Raw genomic sequence first — 23,195 nt, 5'->3', positions numbered from 1 at the left:
TTAAAGTTGTAAAGACAAGAGGGTGATAATATTAATAGAATTTTGTATAATCTGATCAAGAAATCCCTTTGTTCAAAAGAGGAACTAGAACCCAGAAGTCAGCACTAGCACAGTATTAATAAAGTTGGTGTTTTGAAGAAACTCTTCCATATTTAATGAGTTTGTTTTTGTTGCATAACCAGAGTACTGCATTATTTTTCATCGAAAAGCAGGGGACCTGTACACAACTGAGATACAGTTTATGCTGTCCAGTAAATGTTTTATACACTTTCCACAGATAAGTTTTTTGATAAATTTGGAGCAAGAAACTGAAGAGACAGTTTTAAAGAATGAGAGGAGAAATGTGAAACTATCAAAAGTCTGTGGAATATAACAACCAAAATAAAATCTTGAGATTTTTTTTGTATTTTTTTTTTCTTAGAGTCTTAGAGCATTCAGAATTTTGGATGTTACCAGTGGTCATAAAATAATTTTACAATCATTATAAAGCTCAGTTCACTAAAAACTGTAAAATTACATTAGTTATTTGTATTTTATGCCATAGAAGAATTCATTATTAATGTAACCCAATCTGTCTTCCTGTTTAGAAGATCGACTTGTGCACTGTTAGTAAAAAGAAGTAAAACTCAAGCCAGTACTCTTACCCGTGCATCAGATTGTACTTTGCATGAGTCATATAAAGGAATTTTTTTAAAAAAAAAAAGACCCTAGTAACATAAGTGCTTTCATAGATTGTCTTTTTATTCTTTTTTTTTTTTTTTGCGTTCTTAATTTTATTGGTAAAAAATGTAAAGAAAAAAATCCTCTCTGGGGATTCACTTGTTAACGTTTTGCTCCGTTATTTTTATTATTTGTCCTTCCTCTGTGTCTAGTTAATCTGGCCCTTTATTTCTCAAGTTTTTTGGGTGTATTTCTTAAAGGAACAAAAATGTTCTCTTAAACATTATGATAAAGTGATCAACTTTAGTAAATTTAATGTGATATGTTTGCTTTAATCTGCTTTCTCCAAATGATGTTTTTTTGTTGTTTTGTTTTTGTTTTTGGACCACACCCTGTGATACTCGGGCTAGTTCTGGCTATGCGCTCAGAAATCGCTCCAGGCTTGGGAGACCATATGGGACGCTGGGGGATTGAACCTGGGTCCATCTTAGGTCAGCGTAGTCCAAGGCAATCGCCCTACCGCTGAACCACTGCTTCTGCCCCAAGTTTTTTTTTTTTTTAAACTTGATTGTTTGATTTCTGGGCCATACCCAGTGGCACGCAGGGGTTACTCCTGGCTCTGCACCCAGAAATCGCCCCTGGCAGGGTGGGGGGCCATTGGCCCCTCTAAATGATCGTTTGTAATTTCTTTCAGTATAGGATCCTTACAGTATATCTATATATCATATATATATCATATATATATGTATATTTGGAAGGATATTCTGTAAGTATTTTTACAATATACTTTAAGGTTCAGATACTGAATTTGAATTTTCTGTTTTTCTCATTCAGTGTGAAACATCTCTAGACACAGTCTAGTCTCCCTTTTAGTCTTTCATCTGCATCTGAATTTTAAAAATTTAGGTAACATGAACTTTTTCCTGTTTATAAAGAATGATTCCTTTGTGGTGTGTTGGCTCACATTTACAACTTGGCTTCACTGAAAACAGATTTTCCTACCGTCTTATTTTACATCTCTCAAGCATACCTGGACTGGACTGGCTCAGCTTACTCCCCCGCCCGGGGATAGTCTCTGTACTCGATAAAAACTGCAGTCTGGTAGGCAGCTCTCTCCCTCTGTGGAGCAGAAAGCTAGCCCACCATGTGTGATTCAGCCCGTCAGCTTGGCTTGGATATTTCCTGCTGCAAACTCTGCTCCAGACCCATTTCCCTGGGGAGGGATTATTGCCTGTGGAGCCTTTACAGTGGTGTATTTTCCTATTTAAGTATATTTCACTGATTTCTGGATGATTTTATTTAAATTGCTCTGTAGCATATAGTGCTAATTAACCCTTGGGACACATCTCACTAGACTTTATAGACTTTTAGTGTGGCAGATTTGAGGAATTCTAATATCTTTAGGAAAAAATAATTGGTCTTTGGTTTTCTTTTGTTTGTTTTTGGCCCACCTAGCCATGCTTGCAGTGGCTCAGGGTTACTCCTGGCTCTGCTCTGAAATCACTTCTGGCAGTCTTGGGACCATACGGGATGCTGGGGATTGAACCCAGGCCAGCTGCGTGCAAAGCAAATGCCCTACCGCTGTGCTATCCCCAGGTCTTGGTTTAGGGTACAGTGTCTTGACAGTACAGTATTTGATTCAGAATTAGTTGAGATGTGCCACTCTTTGCATTTTGGAAGTTTGTGAAGAGTTTTTTTTCTATAAATGTGGAATTCACCATTCTATTTGAACATTGATTTGTCTGTGGCCAGTTTGTTTACTAATTCAGTTTTTAAAATATTGCCATTAAGCTTTTCTTTTGTCTCACTCATGGTGGTTCCTGAGTATGTTCGTCACTCGTGTGGTAGTGGGAATCAAACTGGAGTTGGCACAATAAAAATTTCATTATTTTTTGTTTTTGATTACACTTATGTATTCTCAGGGCTGCTCCTGTCTATATGCTCAAGGATTAGGGGAGCAGATAGGGTGCCGGGAATTGAACTCTGGTTTGTAGTTGCTTGGTAAGGGTCCTACTGACTACTATGGCTCTGGCCCTCTTTTCAGCTGTTAAAATGAAGTTTGAATTCAAAAAATGAAGTTTTTGAATTTTGGAAAAACTAAGAATTCCTAGAATGAGGAGCTGGAGCGATAGCACAGTGGTAGGGCTTTTGCCTTGCACACAGCTGACCGAGGACTGGCCCTGGGTCCCATATGGTCCCCTGAAGCTGCCAGGAATGATTTCTGAGCGCAGAGCCAGGAGTAACTGCTGGGGTGTGCTTCCCCCCCCCCAAAAAAAAAAGAATGAAATTAAAATGACTAAAAATTTTTTTGACACTAATAAATTTTGATCAGGTAAAAGTTCTGTCAATATATTCACATTTTAATTTTCTTTAGAAGAATGTCTTAGATAACATTTTTAATATTTTACTACATATTATAACATTTTTTATATTTTAAAGAGCCATAAAATTCATTACTGCCTCATAACATTCTTCTTTATTTTATGAATTACTTAATAAGTACCACCATATTTATATGACGCTATACTTAATCTGTAATTAAAGAACACCGTGTTTATTTGATATTATAGGTAGCCACATCAAGCTGGGCAGCGGGCAGATCCAAAGGATATAATGAAGTTTCCAGGGCCTTTGGAAAACCAGAGATTGTCTTTCCTATTGGAAAAGGCAATCTCTAGGGAAGCCCAGATGTGGAAGGTGAATGTGCCGAAAATGCCTACAAATCAGGTAATGTTTTCTCTCTTCACTATACACAGTTGACTTTTACTTGGCATTAAGCACATTGTTGTCTTAATAGAAATTTGACATTGATTCGGAGAAATATGTACCAAAAAAGTATATGCTCTACTCTTTTATATGAAAAACATTTGCTTCATTCTAAAATGAAATAAGAATGACCCGTAGTTATTTGGCTGGTGTTTGAGTTACAGCTTTAGGAAGATTTTGGTGTCCATTCTCTCTCCTTGTTTTTCAATAAAAGTCGGACTTCTTTGGATATATAATCAGCCCATTGGAATCTAAATACATGTATTCATATCACTTTACTTAGAAAATTTTTTTTCTTGGAGACTTAGTAGTGAGTCACTAAGATAATGTTAGCTTTGCAAGCTGTTAGGGAGGAATCCAGCTGACCTCTGAATTATTATTGCTTTAGAAGCCTCTTTTTCGTGGGAGTTCACAAGCGGAGCTCAATGGACCCAGTGGCCATTGAGCTGAACCAGGCTAGTTCAGTGCTAGGGCCAGAGAATATGGTGCTGCTCAGCCTTGCATTTCTGGTTATCCCAAGGGCCACACCTGGCAGTGCTTAGGGAGCTCCAGGGATTGCTTTGTGAATCATGCCTTACTGGGGATTGATTGAATCAGGTTCTTAGGCATGGAAAGCCTGGCTCTTGTTATCTTCTGACCCCATATTTCTATTCTTTTAATAAAATGTTGCATTTCTGCCATATTCTAGAATTCTACAAATAATGCATTTATCTATTCTAAAAGTTTACTCTGTCAGATAGACATTGTCCACATCTTTGTCCTTCGTGTTAATTTGGCTTGATAAAGAAGAGTGGCCAAGAAATGTTTGATATTGGTGAATAGAAATATTTAAATTCTTGTGTTGGTTTATTTTATTCATTGCTCACAGATTTTGAAATTTGATCCCTTTCCCAAGGAATATGGAATATACTTTCAGATAAAACTGAAAATACATGTTTTATATTTATGCCCTGTTATGTTTTTAGTGAATTAAAGATTAGTTAGCTTAAAGACTAGTATTAATCTTTAAGTTTTCAATATTAGCCTGAATATGAGGCTAGTATTCAGAATTGCCATCACATTTATTAATTTTTGGTTTTTGGGTCAAACTTGGTGGCACTCAGGTCACTCTTGGCAGGCTCAGGGAGACCAGATGGTATTCGGGGGATTGAACTTGGGTTGGCCACATGCAGGGCAAATGCCCTGCCCACTGGGCTAACCTCCAGTGAGGACGGGGTGGGGGGACCCCTCTCCACCATCACATTTAGTTTATATAATCCTTTGAAGTGGGTAGTTCCAATTTTCTTAAGACTGACTACTAAAGTAGTTTTCATTTGAATCTGGACTACTTTCTTTTTATTATCCTTTTTACTGTATGTGTGTGAAAGATATTTTTAGATTACATGGGAATTCAGTCAGTAGATATTTATTAGTACTGCTATATTTTTGGGATGATGGGTATTGGACCACACCCAGCAGTGCCTGATTCTGCTCAGGTGTAATCTGGAGGTATTTCAGGGGAATCTTTATGTCCTGTTGGGGATTTTCAAACCAGGGTCAGAGGGAAGCACATTATACTAGTATACTAGTATACTATATTATACTATTGTACTATCTTTCTCTTCTAAAGCTTGAGCACTGTTTTTAAGGCACTGGTGATATCAAAGAAGAAATTTAAAATTATTCTCTGTCATTTTAAGAAGCATTAAAGTCTGGGGCTGGAGTGGTGGATCAAGCAGTAGGGCGTTTGCCTTGCACACAGTTCGAAGTTCTATCCTTCGGTGTCAGGAGTGATTTCTGTTTTTTTTTTTTTTTGGTTTTCGGGCCACACCCGGCGGTGCTCAGGGGTTTTGAACCCAGGTCGGTCACATGCAAGGCAAACACCCTACCCACTGTGCTATCGCTCAGGCCCCACTTAAGAAATTCCTTGTGATCTAGTAGATGGTATATCTGCAACTTGTAAAAGTAAAATATCTATGGCCTTGTTTGGTCAGTTTAGGAGATAAGATAGGATGGGGCTAAAAAACTTGAAGAATTTACGTCCATATCTCACAGCAGTTTTCACTCCTTGTTTTTAAGTATATAAGCACAAATTCAGAAAAAAATTCACTTAATGGGCTTACCTTGCATTTTTTCTGTGTGTTTGTGTGTGAGTGTGTGTGTGTGTATGTGTGTGTGTGTGTGTGTGCACGCGCGCGTGTGTGCGTGCGTGCACGCGCATGTGTGCGCACATGAAATATTGGCATAAATAATGATTATATGGTGAAATGTGGTACAACTCTGCTTTGGTTTTAATTCTTTTATTTTTCTCTCTCACTGTTTTTTTCTGGCGGGGAGGGGGGAACACCAAACATGTTCAGGCTTTTTTGCTGGCTCTGTACTTAGAAATCACTCCTGGCAGACTCGGGAGACTGTATGGGATGCCGGGGATTGGACCTGGGTCTGTGTGTGCAAGGCAAATACCCTGCCCATTGTGCTATCTCTCCAGCTGCTCTCTCCATTCTATTATTTTGTAGTGCCTGGAATCAAACCCAAAAAGTCAAGTGACAATGGAGCTTTATCCCCATCCCCAGGGTCTGGCATTTCTACTTCCCTTTCTGTTATTGCTTCTAACAAGGATTTTCTTCCTTCACTTCTTGCAGAAGAGGAAGTTTTGTCTTTAAGTTCTACATATAGCATTACCAACTCACCTTGATATTTTTTAATGTGCAAGTAAGATGGGGGAAAGTACTTTTTATCCATCTTTTGTGTTTCATTTCTTCTTCCTTTCCCACATTAACTGTTTCAGTGTTATTTGTATTCTATTCTAATTTGCTTACCTAGTTTAGGACAGAGTAGTCAGACAAGATATTATACACCAATTGTTTCCTTTCTGTACTTCCCTTTTGACACACAATACACACAAGCTCACAATATTACCATTTCCTGGTAAGGTTCTTTTGAGTAGTGTTGTGTTTACTCATGGCAAGTATGGAATGTAATAAAATAAGTTTCTTGTAAACATTAAATGAACCTTGATTACTATTTGTAATTTATTTAGGTTAGAGAGGTTTTTAAGGACTGGAGAGTATAGGGGTTAAGGCACTTGGCTGTACTGTGGTTTTATCTCTGGCACTTCTGGGTGTGGCCCACACGTACAACCAGCTCCCCCTCAAAAAAGATGGCTTTCTTTTGAAGCTGAAGAACTTGAAATCTTATGATTTATATAGTTTTTAAATTAGGAATTTTGTTTTTGTTTTTTGGTTTTTGGGTCACACCCAGTGGTGTTCAGGGGTGACTCATGGCTCTCTGCTCAGAAATCGCACCTGGCAGGCCTGGGGGACCATATGGGATGCCAGGAATCAAACCATCACCATCCTGGGTTGGCTGCGCGCAAGGCAAATGCCCTACCATTGTGCTATCTCTCTGGCCCCTAAATTAGGAATTTTGAAGCATGTTGCTAATGTGTATATTAGAATCACCTGGGAAGCCCCACCCAGATATACTGGGCTTGTGGTTGCTGGCACATGAATTAGTATTTTAAACAGCTTCATAGTTTTTTGTTGTTGTTGTTTTGGTTTTTTTTTTTAGTCGCACCTGGCATCGCTCAGGTGTTACTCCTGACTCCACGCTCAGAAATCGCTCCTGGCAGGCTTGGGGGACCATATGGGATGCCGGGATTCTAACCAATGACCTTCTGTATGAAAGGCAAACACCTTACCTCCATGCTATCTCTCTGGCCCCACAGCTTCATAGTTTTAATACATGCTCACATATCAGACTGATTAAGTTTGCATATACAGTTCAAGAAAGGTTACTCTGGTTTACCTTCATCAACTTCAGCTCAGGGCCCCAAGTTCTCTTGCTTCACAGCCTAAAGTAAATCCTTTTTACTTTGCAGCACTACTCTAGGGTATGTGCTGCATCAGTATGTGTGAACCCAAGCACATCATAACCAAGGGGAAGCCAGTACATGACCAAGTGTGCCAACACCACAACCAAGTATTTGTTTTTTTGTTTTGTTTTGGGGCCACACCCAGCGGTGCTCGGGGGTTACTCCTGGCTCTGCGCTCAGAAATTGCTGATAGGCCCGGGGTACCATATGGGATGCTGGGAATTGAACCAACGTCTGTTCTGGGTTGGCTGCACACAAAGCAAACACCCTACTGCTGTGCTATCTCTCTGGCCCCCACAACCAAGTATTTGACCCCCAATTTCTGCACAAGAAAAGGGAAGGCAAGAAGTAGGGAAATCACTAATAAGTGATTTTCTACTTTGGACATTTGTCAGTTTCACCAAGGAAAAGCTCTGCATGATTTTTTTCCTTCAGAAACTACTTACTGTGTTTGCTTATTCTTCTGTCTTACTATATTGCTTCATTGGAGCAATGTGGAATAAATCTATTACTTGATTTGATTTTCAAGTTCCGAACCTCCCTAGTGGTTCTTGGAGCCTAGGGAGTCTCTCCCAGTGATACACAGCTTGGGAGTACTGCCTCAGGGTGGAGATGTGCATGGGGTGTGGAGTGCCATGAATTGAATCTGGGACCTTGTACATGTTTGCTCTACTCCTTAGAGCTGGCTTCCTGACTCCTGGTTTCTTTGTTTGTTTGTTTGGGGGCCACACACACTAATGCTCAGAGGTTGCTCTTGGCTCTGCACTCATGGATTATTCCTGATTGGTTTCAGGGGACCATTTGAGCCCTTGTTATCTGCATGCAAGCAAGCATCTTACCAGGTATACTCTGTAGTTTGTTTGTTTTTTGTTTGGGCCCACTCTTGACAGTGCTCCAGCTGCTCCTGGCTTTGTGCTCAAGGTTCACTTCTGGTGGTGCTTGGAGGACCATGAATGTCAGGGATCAAACCCAGGTCCGCTGCACGCAAGGCAAATGTCCTCTCACTGTACTATCCTCTGGCTCCTTTGTTTCTTATTTTAAATGATAGCACTTCTTCCCCCCCCCCCCCCCCGTGTTCAATACTGATTGAACATTACTTAATCTTTTTAGTTTTTAATTAAAAGACATTGGTTTGGGGCCGGGTAGGTGGCGCTGGAGGTAAGGTGTCTGCCTTGCAAGCGCTAGCCAAGGAAGGACCGCGGTTCGATCCCCCGGCGTCCCATATGGTCCCCCCAAGCCAGGGGTGATTTCTGAGCACATAGCCAGGAGTAACCCCTGAGCGTCAAACGGGTGTGGCCCAAAAACCAAAAACCAAAAAAAAAAAAAAAGACAATGGTTTGTGATGTCTCATGTTTCAGGCATTTAACATTTTATTTCAATCTGTTTAAGCTACATTACTACTGGTCACCAAAATTCTATAGCTCATCTGCTACCATACAGTTTAACCCAATCCCCTTTTACTTTGGCAATTCCAATCTGTTCTCTAATTTTTAAATATTGCTTTTCCTTTGTTTTGTCATTTGCCTTTATCTTTTTTTTAAAAATTTTTATTGATTGATTGATCGGTTGGTTTAGGGCCATACCCGGTGGTATATAGAGGCTACTCCTGGCTCTGCACTCAGAAATCGCCCCTGGCAGCCTGGGAGACCATATGGGATGCTGAGAATTGAACAGGGTCCCTCACAGATCAATTGCATGCAAGACAAACGCCCCAACTCTGTTCTATCTCTCCAGCCCCAGCCTTTTTATTTTTGTTGTTGTTGTTGTTGTTGTTTTTTGGGCCACACCCGTTTGATGCTCAGGGATTACTCCTGGCTAAGTGCTCAGAAATTGCCCCTGACTTGGGGGGACCATATGGGACACCGGGGGATCGAACCGCTGTCCTTCCTTGGCTAGCGCTTGCGAGGCAGACACCTTACCTCTAGCGCCACCTCGCTGGCCCCAACCCCAGCCTTTATCTTTTGAGGTTTCTTTTTTTCATTCCTTAAACACATTCTGAATTACACAGTTAAGTTTACATAGGTCATAAGTTTATAATTATATAGATTTTCACAAAGTAACCTATATATTACCAGCACCTTGAATTCCCTCTAATAACAGATTTTTTTTGGATTTGAATTGGATCTATATGTATGTGTTTATCTTTCAGATGGTGGCTTTTTAAAAACAAGATATTACTTTATATAGTCTTAATTCGAATTGCTATGTATTCATTGTAGGAATTACTCTGTTCTATTGATAGTCATTTGAGTTTTCATGTTCATCTCTCAGTGAATGTATGTTTAGATTTATGTTGCTTGTGCTGAGTGAAGTTGCGAGAACCTAGATATGCATCTACTTAAATAAAATATTTCGTTTTATTCTTTTTGGGGGGCAAAATATCTGCTTATGACTTTCTTAACAGGCGAGAGAATTCTATCACTGAACTTTCTCTTGGGTTTTGTTGCCTTCTTTCCTTTAAAGAATGTATTTACAGTTAGATCTACCAAGATTCTAGTACCATTCAACAATACCAGATTGATTCCTTTACTCATTCTTTCTATCTTTTCTCCTTTATTCTGAAAACTATTTTGTTATGAATCTAAGTTGTTTTGTTCAGTTAACTTGCTTTTTAAAAATGTATAACATATTGGTGAAATGATTTGATGTTTTTGTTTATGTTGTTTAGCATAATTACTTTGGTTTTACAGTTTTTCCACAAAAGTTAGTTTCATTACCCCCCCCCCCCTTTTTTTTGGATTTTGGGCCACGCCTGGCCACAGTGCTTAGGGGTTACTCCTGGCTCTGTGCTCAGGAATCACTCCTGGAAGGTGTGGGGGACCATATGGGATGACAGGGATGGAATCTGGGTCTGTCCTGGGTCAGCAGCATGAAAGGCAAACACCCTACAGATGTGTTAATACTCTGGCCCCAATTTCATCTCTTTTGTTTTATGGTGGCACATTTGGAGGTACTCAGGGTTACTTCTCACCCTTCACTCAGGAATCACTCCTGGTGGCCTGTGGGAACCATAGAGGATACTAGGGATCCAACACAGGTCTGCCATGTGCAAGTCAAGCTCAGTTTTATTTATTTTTATTGTTATTTTAAGCTGAATAGTGTTGTAGAGTATGTGTATCACAACTTTTATTTAGCCCTCTGTTGTAGTATCTAGGTTGTTTTCATATCTTGTCCATTATGAATAATGCTGCAGTGAAATAAAATAGCATCTTTCAAATCAGTATTAAGATAAATTTTGACTTTAGAGTACTTTAGAATTCTAAGGGTATAACTTCAAAACACTTAAAAATACACATATATATGCCCACTGCTTCTTTAGCCAGTCATCTTTTCATGAGCATTAAGATTGATTACCTGTTTGGACATTATAAATAATGTTACTGTGGACATAGGGCTCACACATCCTTTTTGAATTAGTGCTTTCATATAATTTGGATAAGTGCCTAAGTGTAGATTTGCTTGATCACATTCTATTTAAAAGTTTTAAGGTATTTAATGTTTTTTGTCGGAGGTGTACTAATTTGCATTTTCATTAACAGTGTACAACAGTTCACTTTTTCTCCACACACTTGCCAATGCTTGTTTACAAGTGTCAGAAACTTGATAATTTGATTTCTATTTTCCTAATAAATGACAGTGGGGGGCCAGAAAGATAGCATGGAGGTAGGGCATTTGCCTTGCACACAGAAGGCATCCCATATGGTCCCCCTCCCCCAGCCTGCCAGGAGTGATTTCTGAGCGTAGAGCCAGGAGTAACCCCTGAGCGCTGCCTGGTATGACCCCAAAACCAAAAAAAAAAAAAAAAAAAGATAATATATTTTATGTTTTCGTAGGTCATCTGTATGTTAATCCTTAGAGAAGTATGTATTAATGTCTTTTGTCTACTTTTTAGTTAGGTTTTTGTTTATTTGTGTGGGTTAAAATTTTTTAAATTATAGTTAGGTAGTATTGATACATATTAGGTAACATCATGTTCAAGTAATCTGTTTAATTTTATGGTATTGATATAAAAGACATGCATACAAATATCTTTTTCCAGTTTGTTGATTGCCTTTGTGTTTTTGTGGTAATGTCTCTTGCTGTATAAAGCCTCTTATCTGATTTAATTTTGTCTGAGTGTTTGCTTTTGTTTCATTGCATTGGAATTGAGGCTCCAGATACATTTCTGATGCTTTTTCTAGAAATGCATTCCATTTTCTCATTTGTATTTTATGATTCCTAGTGATTCTTAGTTTTAATTATATTCTCCATGTTATAAAAATTTTTATGTGTCTTTTTAAAGAAATGCACCTAATTTAAGGTAATGAAGCATTTTATGTTTTCCTTTGGAGGATGAATATTTTTCCATTTATATCTACATCTAGTAGCAGATTTTTATTATTAAATGAAGAATAGGAATCAGGAATCACTATTCTCAAAAATAATTAGGGCCAGAGAGATCATTTTTGAAGATTATCTTGGTTATTTTAACATTTATTTATTTAGGATTTTGGGCCACACCTGGAAGCACTAAGGGGTTACTCCTCGCTCTGTGCTCAGAAATCGCTCCTGGCATGCTCCGGTGACCCTGTGGGATGCTGGGGATTGAACCTGGGTCCGTCCCGGGTTGGCGAAGTGCAAGGCAAATGCCTAACCTGTGCTATGACTTCAGCCCCTATCTTGATTATCCTTAATATTTTTTTCTTTTCCATATGTACTTTTGACTGTTAGTTTTTTTGGGGGTGGAGGCACACCCTGTGATTCTCAGGGGTTACAACTGGCTATGAGTTCAGAAATTGATCCTGGCTTGGGGGACCATGTGGGACACAGGGGGATCAAACTGCGGTCCGTCCTAGGCTAGCGCGGTCAAGGCAGACATCTTAGCACTCTGCGCCATGGCTCCGGCCCCTTGACTATGTTAGTTTTAGAAAAGAAAAAAGTTGTGGCAGTTTTATTTTTATTGAATTCACTGATCGATTTGTGGGAGAAATAACTTATAATAGGAGTTTTCAATTTTCCCTATTTTTTTTTAAAAGACTCAGTCAAACCTCTGCTGATTTCTTGGTCCATTCTCTCAGCTTGTTGGATTTAAATTGGATTGGTTAATTCCCTGAAGGAAAAGCTATTGCTAAATGTTAACTAATTTCTTATTACCTACTCTACAGGATCTTTGCTTCTCAGGACCTGATTTTTCAAGCAGTTGTCATGCTTTAAAACAGGTTTTTGTGCTAAGAGCCCTTTTAGTTCTACACTGGAATGTATATTTGCTCCTATCTACTCTATTTTAGCTAAAAGCAGAACTATAACTGTAACAAAAACAAAACATGGGGCCAGAGTGATAGCACAGCCATAGGGCATTTGTATTGCATGAGGATTTGATCCTTGGCATCTTGTGATCCTTTGAGCCTGCCAGGAGTAATTTCTGAGCACAGAGCAAGGAGTAACACCTGAGCACCTCCAAGTGTGGCCCCAAAACAAAACAAGAGCAACAAAACCCAAACCACCATCCACAATAAAAATATCTTAATGGGGATAGAGTGACAGCACAGCGGTAGGTAGGGTGTTTGCCTTGCATGTGGCAGCCTAGGAAGTTCCCAGGTTTAATACCGGCATACCATATGATCCCCCAAGCCAGGAGAAATTTCTGAGCACAGAGCCAGGAGTAACCCGTGAGCACAGCTGTGTGACCCAAAAAAACAAATAAATAAATTAATGTTTAAAAAAAAAACTTAACAGGTGTGACAGGAAGTGATGGAAACACAGGAAGAAACTTAGCTCAGAGTTGTCAGAAAAAGTGAGGTAGAAACACTTAAATAGCTCTTAAGGGGTAAATGATAAAGCAAGTAAAATGGTTAGGAGTGTGGTTTTAGAGAAAGCAGGAGGAAGAAAAAATGGTAGCTATGCTAGTGTGCTGTATAAAGGATGAGGGAAGAAAGATGCTGGAAGGTGAGTGAGAATGGAGAAGTCTGAGATCTTTGTATGTCTTGCCAAGAATATTCTGTTCTATTTAATATTTTAGAGAATAATGAACCTTTTAGAGTGGGGAAGATTGCTGTTTTAATGATCAGAATAGAAGATGTGGTACACAAAATCTGTACTTTTTAATACTGAATTAATCTATTCCAATTTTTTTGTTAAAAAATATTTTGTTATTACTATTGGTTAGTATTACCTTCCACAGAGGAATGCTTTCTTACTATATTTTATGAAGGATATTTTAAAGCTTTTGCCATGGTCTCTTTCATAATTTTTATTGAAAAGTTATATTGTATTCTAAGTTTCTTTTGCATTCATTGCTTGTGCTTTGTATGTTATAGTTTAGTCATCTCCATAATAAGGAAATTTCTATACAATTTATACACATTTATAGTGTTTATGCCCATGTTTTGTGTATTACAGTTATTTGCTTAATACAAGCACCAAGTAATGTCATCACGTAGTCACATTTAGTGGTGTAGCTTCCATTATTTAGCTCCGACTGGAAGGTGGAATTCGGCAGAAAGGTTGTAGTCATCAACCTTTTTATTTCCCTGTTTGTTTTTTTTTTTGTGGAGGGAACCACACCAGGCTGAGCTCAGGGATCACTCCTGGTGGTACTCAGGGGACCAGATGGGGTCTGATGCATTGAATCCAGTTTGGCTAGTGTCTCACAGTGCCCTTAAGATACTTTTGTTGCTGGTGCTGGTCCTCTGTGCTATTGTAGATCCTGCAGATTAAGTCAGATTAAGTCATCATCTTTCTTTACTTCCTAGAATTTGTCTTTGATATGCTTGGATGACGTCTCATTTTTGTGTCTTAGATAAAGTTCATCTTTGTAGGTACTTTCTTTGGAATGCTTAACTTTTTTTGTTTGTTTGTTTGTTTTTTGGGGGGGGTCACACCCGGCAGCGCTCAGGGGTTACTCCTGGCTCAGAAATTGCTCATGGTAGGCTTGGGGGACCGTATGGGATGCCGGGATTCGAACCACCGTCCTTCTGCATGCAAGGGAAATGCCCTACCTCCAAGCTATATCTCTGGCCCCTGGAATGCTTAACTTTTTATGTATTTTTTTTAACTGCCATCATTTGGTTCCCAGGACCCTTGGGAGGGTTGGGGTTGGACTCTAGTGCTGAATATAGCAAATGGGGGCTGGGGAAATTATGGATTTGAAATGCGGAATGTTACAGAACCAGTGACCAAACAGCTGCTTGACTCAGGGCTTTGCTGCAGGGCCCAAAGGCAAACATACTTCTGGGTTGGTTTTTGTTTTTGTTTTTGTTTTATTTGACTGATTTTTCTGACCTTTGAGCTCTACACCCTGTGGTACTTGGAGATTACTATTGCCTTGATTCTGGATATGATTCTTTGAGTCATGTCCCCAGCCTATTTTTAAAGCAGTGTTTCATTTTGCTTTAAATATATATGTATAGGGGCTGGAGAGATGGCACAATGGTGGGCCATTTACTTTTTATGTGGCAGACCCCGGAGGGACCAGGTGCGATTCATGGTATCCCATATGGTCCCATAGCCTGCCAGCACGATTTCTGAGTGCAGAGCCAGGAGGACCCCTGAGCTCCTCTGGGTGTGGCCCAGAAACCAATCAATCAATGAATCAATAAAGTTTTGAAAAGAAAAAATATATATGTACATTTTTACAGTTATACCAATATTTGTATTTTATACTTGTAGTGTTTCTACACCAGAATGCCAAGATCCCTCCAGTATTATCCCAGATGCTCCCCTCACAGTTCTATTGACCTTACATATCTTAGTGTTTATATTCATAGGAGATTGTCTAATCCTTGAAGAGCACTACTTTAATGCTTACCATTGTTTGATTTTTTTCTGATTTTTGTTTTACCTTGAAACTTTATCTTTTGAATTTCAACAGGGAGTTTTTCAGTCATCTTTGTTTTCCTACCTAGGAATTATATGAGTCACTTAATGCTTCTTAAACATTATGAACTGAATTACATGTATTGATTTTCAGATGTTTTGGGACATTATAGTCTTAATACCAGGCTGGTGGTAAGATTTTAATAAAAGAGGTTGTAAGCCATCTTTATCTCATTTTGTCACTTTTTTTGGTGTAGTATGCTGGGATCAGTCTTTGACAAAAGGAACTAACTCAGCACAGCATTGACCTGCTAAAGTCCAATTACAATCAAGTTTGCAGCTATATGTAAAAATCATATGCACGATTAGTTGGTTTGGCCAACCATAAACACTCATGTTAAAGCTATCAAGTGGTAAAAAGAGGTGTTAGAATTAAAAAAAAAACAAACACCAAGTTGTTCACTCCTCACAACACTAAAAGAAAACTTAATGAATGAAATTCCAACTGAAACACCTGTTTGAGAGTCTGCATTGCTAAATATATAGCTTTATATTAGTAGCTGTGCATGAGCCTCTGATAAAGTTGACTCTGGTTATAAAAAAGTTTTAAGCATGGTTTTCAAAGAGATTTTGATTAAAAATGGTTCATGTTGATAGAGCATTTCTTAACATGTGTTTTGAGGCCCTAGATTTCATCCTGGCATTGCATAAAGGATTTTTGTATTTCTGTTTTTGTTGTCCTGGCTGTTTATGGCCACACCCAGCAGTGCACAGGGCTTGCTCCTGGCTCTGTACTCAGGGATTAAACCTGGGTTGGCTACATATAAATCAGACACCCAAGACATTGTATCGTCACTTGGACACCTGCAAAAAGGATTGTGATAAATACTCAACTTGGATTAAACCAGTGGATTTTTAGCCATTAGTCTGTAGTCTACCACAATTGCAGTTTGCTGCAACTCAGATGGAACTGGAGGCATCATTTTAAGTCAGTGGGAGGACAGATAATGGGAGGTAGTGTTATATATTCATATTACATGCTATAATCCAGAAAGTTTTATCTTTATCTCCTTTGATAGATTGTGATATACATTTCGTAACTTTGTGTTTTGAAGCATTTGCTAGCTTTTATAAGATTTTAAACATAACTTTGATAACTTGAAACTTAAAAAAAATTTTTTTAATTGCTCCTGTATAGAATGTTTCTCCATCCCAGAGAGATGAAGTAATTCAGTGGTTGGCCAAACTCAAGTACCAATTCAACCTTTACCCTGAAACTTTTGCGCTGGCCAGCAGTCTTTTGGACAGGTTTTTAGCTACTGTAAAGGTAAATATTTTAGGATAACTTAGATACAACTTTTGATTCATATTAATGTTGATTTTAAAAAATGGCTAGTATTGAGCCACACGGGAGTGGAAAGATTTCTAGACAAGTATGCCCCTACAGTAGACACAATAAGTCATTAACATATTTGTAATAAGCTATACTCTTTCACACCAGAGACTTCCATAATTTCACAGGGTTGTAATATTTAAGATAAATATTGGAGCAGTTTGCTGTATGATTTTAGGACTAAATTGTTCTGACCAGTATTGAATGTGCAAAACAAATTGAACTAGTAAAGAAAATAGGCAAATTTAATTCTTCCTTTAGGTAACAAGTTCAAAAAGGTTCCTTTCTCTTGCCAATTAATTTTGTATTTAACAAATTTCATTGTTAGTATATGACTTTTAAGAGATGTATATATTTGTCTATATGACTTTAAAATAAGTTTTAGTTTGGGAATTTTATTATTAAATCATTATCTTATGAAATCATAATCTCTTCTGTTGGCTAGAAATAATTTGGTCTGACACTAGTTGAATTTCCAGTGATGAAATGAGTTTACTATTTGTATAGAATATCATATGGCTAGAATTAGAAATTATTTTTGTTTGTTTTGGAGCCACACCCAGAGGTCCTCAGGTTACTCCTGACTTCCCACTCAGGAATTACTCCTCATGGTACTTGTGGGGGTGAGACCCTATGGGATGCTAGGAATTGAACCCAGGTGGGCTGCATGCAAAGCAAATGCCTACCCACTGTATTATCGCTCTGGTCCCTAGAGTCAGAATTTTATAAAGCTCTAATCTTGGAAAACTGCTGGTGGATACCAAATTGAATTTCTTCATAGAATTATGTGTATGATTATCTCATTTAAACATCTAATAAAAAATAAAAGTAGTGCTCGTTTTGGCAGCACATATACTAAAATTGGAACGATACAGAGAAGATTAGCATGGCCCCTGTGCAAGAATGACACGCAAATTCGTGAAGCGTTCCATATTTTTATCACAGTGTTTAAATAAAGATAATTATAAAAAAATAATAAAATTAAGGTTTTGAATTATCACTAATGTTGCTTTTTCCTTTTCAAAATTTTAGGCTCACCCAAAATACTTAAGTTGTATTGCAATCAGCTGTTTTTTCCTAGCTGCCAAGACAATTGAGGAAGATGAGGTAAATATTTTTCTTTAAAGATCAGTATATCTCTTGAAATTTCTTTCCATTTTTGTTAACTTATGTTCAACCTTGCCAAATCAGAGTTTGAGAATGAGTTTATTTCTTTCCTTCTTTCCTCTCTCTCTCTCTCTCTCTCTCTCTCTCTCTCTCTCTCCCTCTCTCTCTCTCTCTCTCTCTCTCTCTCTCTTTTTTGGTTTTTGGGCCACCACCGGTGGTGCTCAGGGGTTACTCCTGGCTGTCTGCTCAGAAATAGCTCCTGGCAGGCATAGGGGACCATATGGGACACCGGGATTCGAACCAACCACCATTGGTCCTGGATCGACTGTTTGCAAGGCAAACACCGCTGTGCTATCTCTTATGCTTGTTGCCTTTTGTTTTGAATAGAGAATTCCAGGTCTGAAGATATTGGCAAGAGACAGTTTCTGTGGGTGTTCTTCATCTGAGATTCTGAGAATGGAGAGAATTATTCTGGATAAGTTGAACTGGGATCTTCACACAGCCACACCATTGGATTTTCTTCACATTGTAAATATACCCAATGTCTTTTATTTGATTACTTAATCCTATTTCAGGAACTTGTAAAAAGTACATTTCCTACTTATTTGTTTTTGTTTTGATTTTCGGGAAATGTTATTAATCAGGATATATCTTAAAATATTGAAGCTACAGTTGTAAAGTTCAAAATTGAGTAATGCTTGAAATAAATGTGTAATATATGAAAATGTTTAGGTAACTACAGTGATCTCTTTTGATTTTGTTTTTCCTTCCCAGTTCCATGCCATTGCAGTGTCAACTAGGCCTCAGTTACTTAATTTGCCCAAACTGAGCCCATCTCAGCATCTGATAGTCCTTACTAAGCAACTGCTACACTGTATGGCTTGCAACCAGTTCCTGCAATTCAAGGGTTCTATGCTTGCATTGGCTATGGTTAGTTTGGAAATGGAGAAACTCATTCCTGATTGGCTTCCTCTTACAATTGAATTGCTTCAGAAAGCACAGGTAGGTGTTTTTCAAATTATTGTTCAAGTTTCTTTTTAACTGGGATACATAAATTTACCATACCATATGGTGCTTATAAAACAGACATTTCTAATCCTCTAACTGCAAGCACTTTGGTTTTGTTTGGGGGCCACATCCAGCAGTGCTCAGCGTTTACTCCTGACTCTACACTCAGGAATTAGTCCTAGTGATATTCTGGGGTCCATATGGGATGCTGGGATCAAACCCAGGTTGGCCATGTGTAAGGCAAGTGCCCTACCTACTATACAATCTCTCCAGCTCCTAAATAAAATAATCTTGAAAATAATTTTGAGAAATGTGAGGAGAGAGATTGTATTTAAAAGAGAACATGGAATAATCTTTCATTATTTTCTGATTTTCTGTTGTATAAAACACATAAGACTAAAAAGTGGTCCCCGATAGTTAAATGGTCAAGACAGGCTTCCTGGAGTTGACAGCGAGATCTGCGAGGATTAGATAATACAGTATCAATAATTAAAAATAAAATGAGCAAGATTTCTGCATAACAGAGTAGTCCTGTCTAGTAGGAAGATAAAACATTGGAATATGCTGTAAAGGAACACAGAGGTTAGATTATGGAAAGCCTTATTAATACTAATAAAGAGGCTGGCATTATTTTCGATAAGTATTGGGACAACACTAGAGAAATAAGAGGATAAACTAATTGCTAGAGGAAGAGTTAGTGTAGGGACAGAGACTATATAGACAATTGGAAGTCCTTCTACATACAGTGAGATTGTTTTGTTTTGGGGCCATACCCACTGGTGCTCAGGGGGCGTTATTCCTGGCTCTGTGCTCAAAAATCACCCCTGGCAGGCACCGGGGGACCATATGGGATGCCAGGATTCGAACCACCATTGGTCCTGGGTTGGCCACTTGTAAGGCAAACACCCTAGTGGGATTTTTATGGTCTGTAGTAGCTTAAATGGCTAAATAGATTATCCTAATGTTATATGACATGGCAGTAGGCTAATATGAAAACATGACACTGAAATTGGGGTGTCTGTGGGGTAAAGGAATTTAGATAGATGGGAATGGGATAGAAGTCTGACTCTGTTGTAAAGGACATTAGTGAAACCCTCAAATTAACAGTATTTCCAAAATTAGCAGTATTAGAAGAAAGTTGTTTCATCTTCTTAGCCACATAGCCTTCTCCACTCATACATTTTCTGTTGTATCTCTTTAAATTCTTAAGTTTTTCACTTGAAGAGATTTAGAAGAGGTAAATGGCCTTTTTCTTTCTAATTAAGACAAAGGCTGGAACAAAAGCAAAAGCAAATGTTCTGTATTTAACAAGAATAAAAGAAGATTTGCCTTCTTGAATATAAATCTAAAGCCTTTTTTTTTTTCTTTTTTGCTGGGGTCTTCTTGGTTGTCATTCTCTGGGAAAGAGGAAGCAGTCATGGTGCTACTTTATAAAAAGTCCCCTTTAGCTCAGGATTTAGGCAGGATTCAGTCCCCGTCCTTGTGGGTGGGGACAAGCCTACCTGTGAAGGGCACTTGAAAGCCTTTTCTGCTGGGGTCTTGGTTGTCGCTCTCCAGGAAAACAAGATAATCGAGTACAGTTGAAAATAGAGGGCTCGGGGAGTTCAGTACAACTGGTTGGTGCTTGTCTTGTTCACAGCCAGCTTGAGTTTGATCCTAAACACCACATATAGTCCTTGAGTACTGCCAGAAGTGATTACTGAGCACTGCTGAGTATACCCTCCACACAAAAACAAGACCTGAGTCTCAATCTGCTAGAGCCAGAGAGAATAGTGGACAACAGTCAGGCACTTAATGATGGCATGTGTCTGACCTGGGTGTGATCCCTGACACTGTATATGGCAAACACCCCCCAGCATTGTCAGGTGTGGCCCCAAAGCCAAGATAAAATAGTTGAAATAGAGTCTAAGTTTCTAGGAAGATAAACATTAGAAGTAAAAATCTGGACATAATCCCTAGGAAGATGTTGGAGAGACTGGAGGCAGTTTGAAGTAGAGGACTAAGGAGAGAAAAGAAAGCTGGGGCACCAAAGGACTTGGAAGAAAAGTGCCTGGCAGGAAAGCAGAGGAGCCTACATAGATTTAATTTTCAACTCCTTTCTTTCTGGTCCAGATGGATAGCTCCCAGTTGATCCATTGCCGGGAGCTGGTGGCACATCATCTTTCTACTCTGCAGTCTTCCCTGCCTCTAAATTCCGTTTATGTCTACCATCCCCTCAAGCACACCCTGGTGACCTATGACAAAGGAGTGTTCAGATTACAGCCCTCCTCTGTCCCAGGCCCAGATTTCTCCAAGGACAGCAAACCAGAAGTGCCAGTCAGAGGTACAGCAACAGCAGCAGCTTTCTACCATCATCTCCCAGTTGCCAGTGGTGGATGCAAACATGCCTCTGCTAAACGCAAAGTGGAGGAAATGGAAGTGGATGACTTCTATGATGGAATCAAACGGCTCTACAATGAAGATAATGCATCAGAAAGCGTGGGTTCTGTTTGTGGCACTGATTTGTCAAGGCAGGAGGGCCATACTTCCCCTTGCCCACCTTTGCAGCCTGTTTCTGTGATGTAGTTTCGAGTACAAACCAAGGTAGACTATTCTGGGAATGGGAATGGGAAAATCAGGCTGCCTACATATAAAAATGTATGCCAGGCTGATTTAGAGCAAGCCAGAATACTTCCGGTGTGGTAAATTCTAATTTATATTACTCAAGCACTTAAAGTGTGAAATTCAGAAGATCCTCAAAATTTAAAAGCTAAGAAATCTTGTAGTATTTGTCAGTTCCCCATTTCTCTGCTAAAATGTAATATAGATTGTCCCGTGTCAAAATTTTACGTTAAATATTCTTTTTGAAATTCCAAAAGACATAGTTAGCAACCTCTGTCCTTGTTCTGACTTAATTTCCCTCTTGCTTGCTTCTTTATTAAAATTTTAATGAATTTTATGCATGCTGACCTGTAGTTTGGCTCCCATTGATTAGGAAACCCTTACAATTGTTTTAAGCAATTTAGTGAACAATTTTTTCAGTGTGACAGTTATGTCTAATTCATGATCTGAATTCAAATTTATTGAAGAAAGGTACTTTGAAGTTGTCCCCATATGAATCAGAGGTAGTAATAGAAAAAGACTCAGAACCACATTGATTTTTTTTGTTTCATTGTAGCTTTTAGAGTTTAGAAAATTATTGTTTTCCATTTTCTTTATTTTGAAAGTAAACCTTGAAAGTGGCATGAAATTAGGACATGATTGATGAAAGCATTTTTAACATTTGATAAAGTTAATATATTCAGGTGCTCACCAAAGAAACATGTAATAACTAAAATAAATTTTTGTTTGTAATTAGTTCTCAAAATCAGGAGAGACTCTCTAGATGTTGGGACAGCTCTGTGACATAACTGAATTCAGTACCCCTTAAGTTAAGCTATTAGGATTTTCTCCATGAAAGTTATGACCCATGTCTCCTTGGCCTACCTGTATTTCTATCTGAATCCTGACTTCTCTTTGCAGTCTGAAGAAAGCATTGCAGTTTGAACCATGTACTGATGATAAAAAAAAAAAAAAAGCCTCTGGTAGCAATAAAAAGTTGTCCATCACCTTTGTCTTAAGTGTTTTGTACTTCTGAAGAGGTGTAAGTTTCAGATTGTTATTTTCAGCTAAGGAAAATGATAAAAGCATGCTGAAGGGGAAGTTAGCCTAGGAATTTATTTTCTTAACCAGTGAACTCAACTTTTTCACAAAATAAATGTATCTTAATGAAAATGTGTTATTTTTAGTTTACAGGTTTTATTTTGATTTAACTGAGCCAGAATATTCTCAGGCCAGTATTATCTTCAATAGGATTGGCTGTGAACCTATGATCTTAAGATCTAACTTAAAGGAGAAACATCCAAATACTTGGAGGAAAGGGGTAAAGAAAACACAACTGCTTCCCCCCAAAACTAATAGTTAAGGAAAGGTTTTAATAAAACCAAGTAATAAAAAATTTAAAATCAAATTATTTTATTTGTAATCTAATAATTTTACCTTAGAAGACAAAATTTTGTTTATTTCATCTTTAGGAAAAAAGAAATCATGGTGCCTCCTGGTGGTTAAAAAGACTATTACTCCATAAGAACCTTTACAAGGACAAGGCATATAAATTTGGTTGGTATAAGCAGTTTGCTTAAATCTTTCAAAAGGAAAAGCACACGTGTATGCTTTAGCTCTTGAATACTAAATTTGAAGATAGTAAATACTCCAAGGTTGCCATGAAGTTGGTAATCTTACAGAAGCCCTCCTATTGAAAGAATTGATACTGAGGGCTATTTGCCCACCAAGAAATATTTTATCCTATTGAAGGAAAAAATGGCTTGTGTTCTCTACGTTTTCAGGCTTACTGATTTACTCATTCTGGAGTTCCTAAAATAAGTTGTATTCAAGCTTTACTTTCCAAAGCAATTGTGTCTTTGTACATAAAAATCTGAGAAGTCCCTGATGCTCAGCCAATATGGTAAGAGCTTGTTATCTTCAGCTTTTAGGTAGTTTGTACCTTTTCATTCTGAAAGTGATGCTCTCATGATCATCCTAGGACAGTGGTCGGCAACCTTTTTATTCAACTGAGCCAAATCTCGCCAAAACCAC

General features: G+C 38.4%; 1 protein-coding gene and 1 non-coding gene across 3 annotated transcripts; both read left to right on the top strand.

Moving 5' to 3' along the window:
• Window positions 1-3,233: 3,233 nt before the first annotated feature.
• CCNI (cyclin I) lies at window positions 3,234-22,168 on the top strand. 2 transcript variants are annotated; one of them, XM_049790276.1, is made up of 6 exons: window positions 3,234-3,387; window positions 16,272-16,400; window positions 17,499-17,573; window positions 17,961-18,101; window positions 18,348-18,575; window positions 20,694-22,168. In XM_049790276.1, exons 1-6 carry the CDS (start codon window positions 3,274-3,276, stop codon window positions 21,144-21,146), a joined length of 1,140 nt encoding a protein of 379 aa, XP_049646233.1. In that variant the 5' UTR covers window positions 3,234-3,273; the 3' UTR covers window positions 21,147-22,168. The 2 variants fall into 2 exon arrangements, with proteins under 2 accessions (XP_049646233.1, XP_049646234.1); XM_049790277.1 differs by having other exon boundaries at window positions 18,424-18,575; window positions 20,694-20,808.
• On the top strand, window positions 17,298-17,404 carry LOC126032937 (U6 spliceosomal RNA). Its single transcript, XR_007504096.1, has one exon. It is a non-coding gene; the product is annotated as a U6 spliceosomal RNA (small nuclear RNA).
• Window positions 22,169-23,195: the final 1,027 nt, after the last annotated feature.

This window comes from Suncus etruscus, chromosome 16 (assembly GCF_024139225.1).
Source record: "Suncus etruscus isolate mSunEtr1 chromosome 16, mSunEtr1.pri.cur, whole genome shotgun sequence".
Taxonomy (NCBI): Eukaryota; Metazoa; Chordata; class Mammalia; order Eulipotyphla; family Soricidae; genus Suncus; species Suncus etruscus.
This window is presented reverse-complemented; position numbering and strand designations above follow the sequence as displayed.

Coding starts and splice junctions, on each gene's coding strand:
- CCNI (XM_049790276.1), top strand. CDS start 3,274: ATGAAGTTTCCAGGGCCTTTGGAAAACCAGAGATTGTCTTTCCTATTG. Junction 16,401..17,498: donor GGTTTTTAGCTACTGTAAAG/GTAAATATTTTA, acceptor TCAAAATTTTAG/GCTCACCCAAAATACTTAAG. Junction 18,576..20,693: donor AATTGCTTCAGAAAGCACAG/GTAGGTGTTTTT, acceptor TTTCTGGTCCAG/ATGGATAGCTCCCAGTTGAT.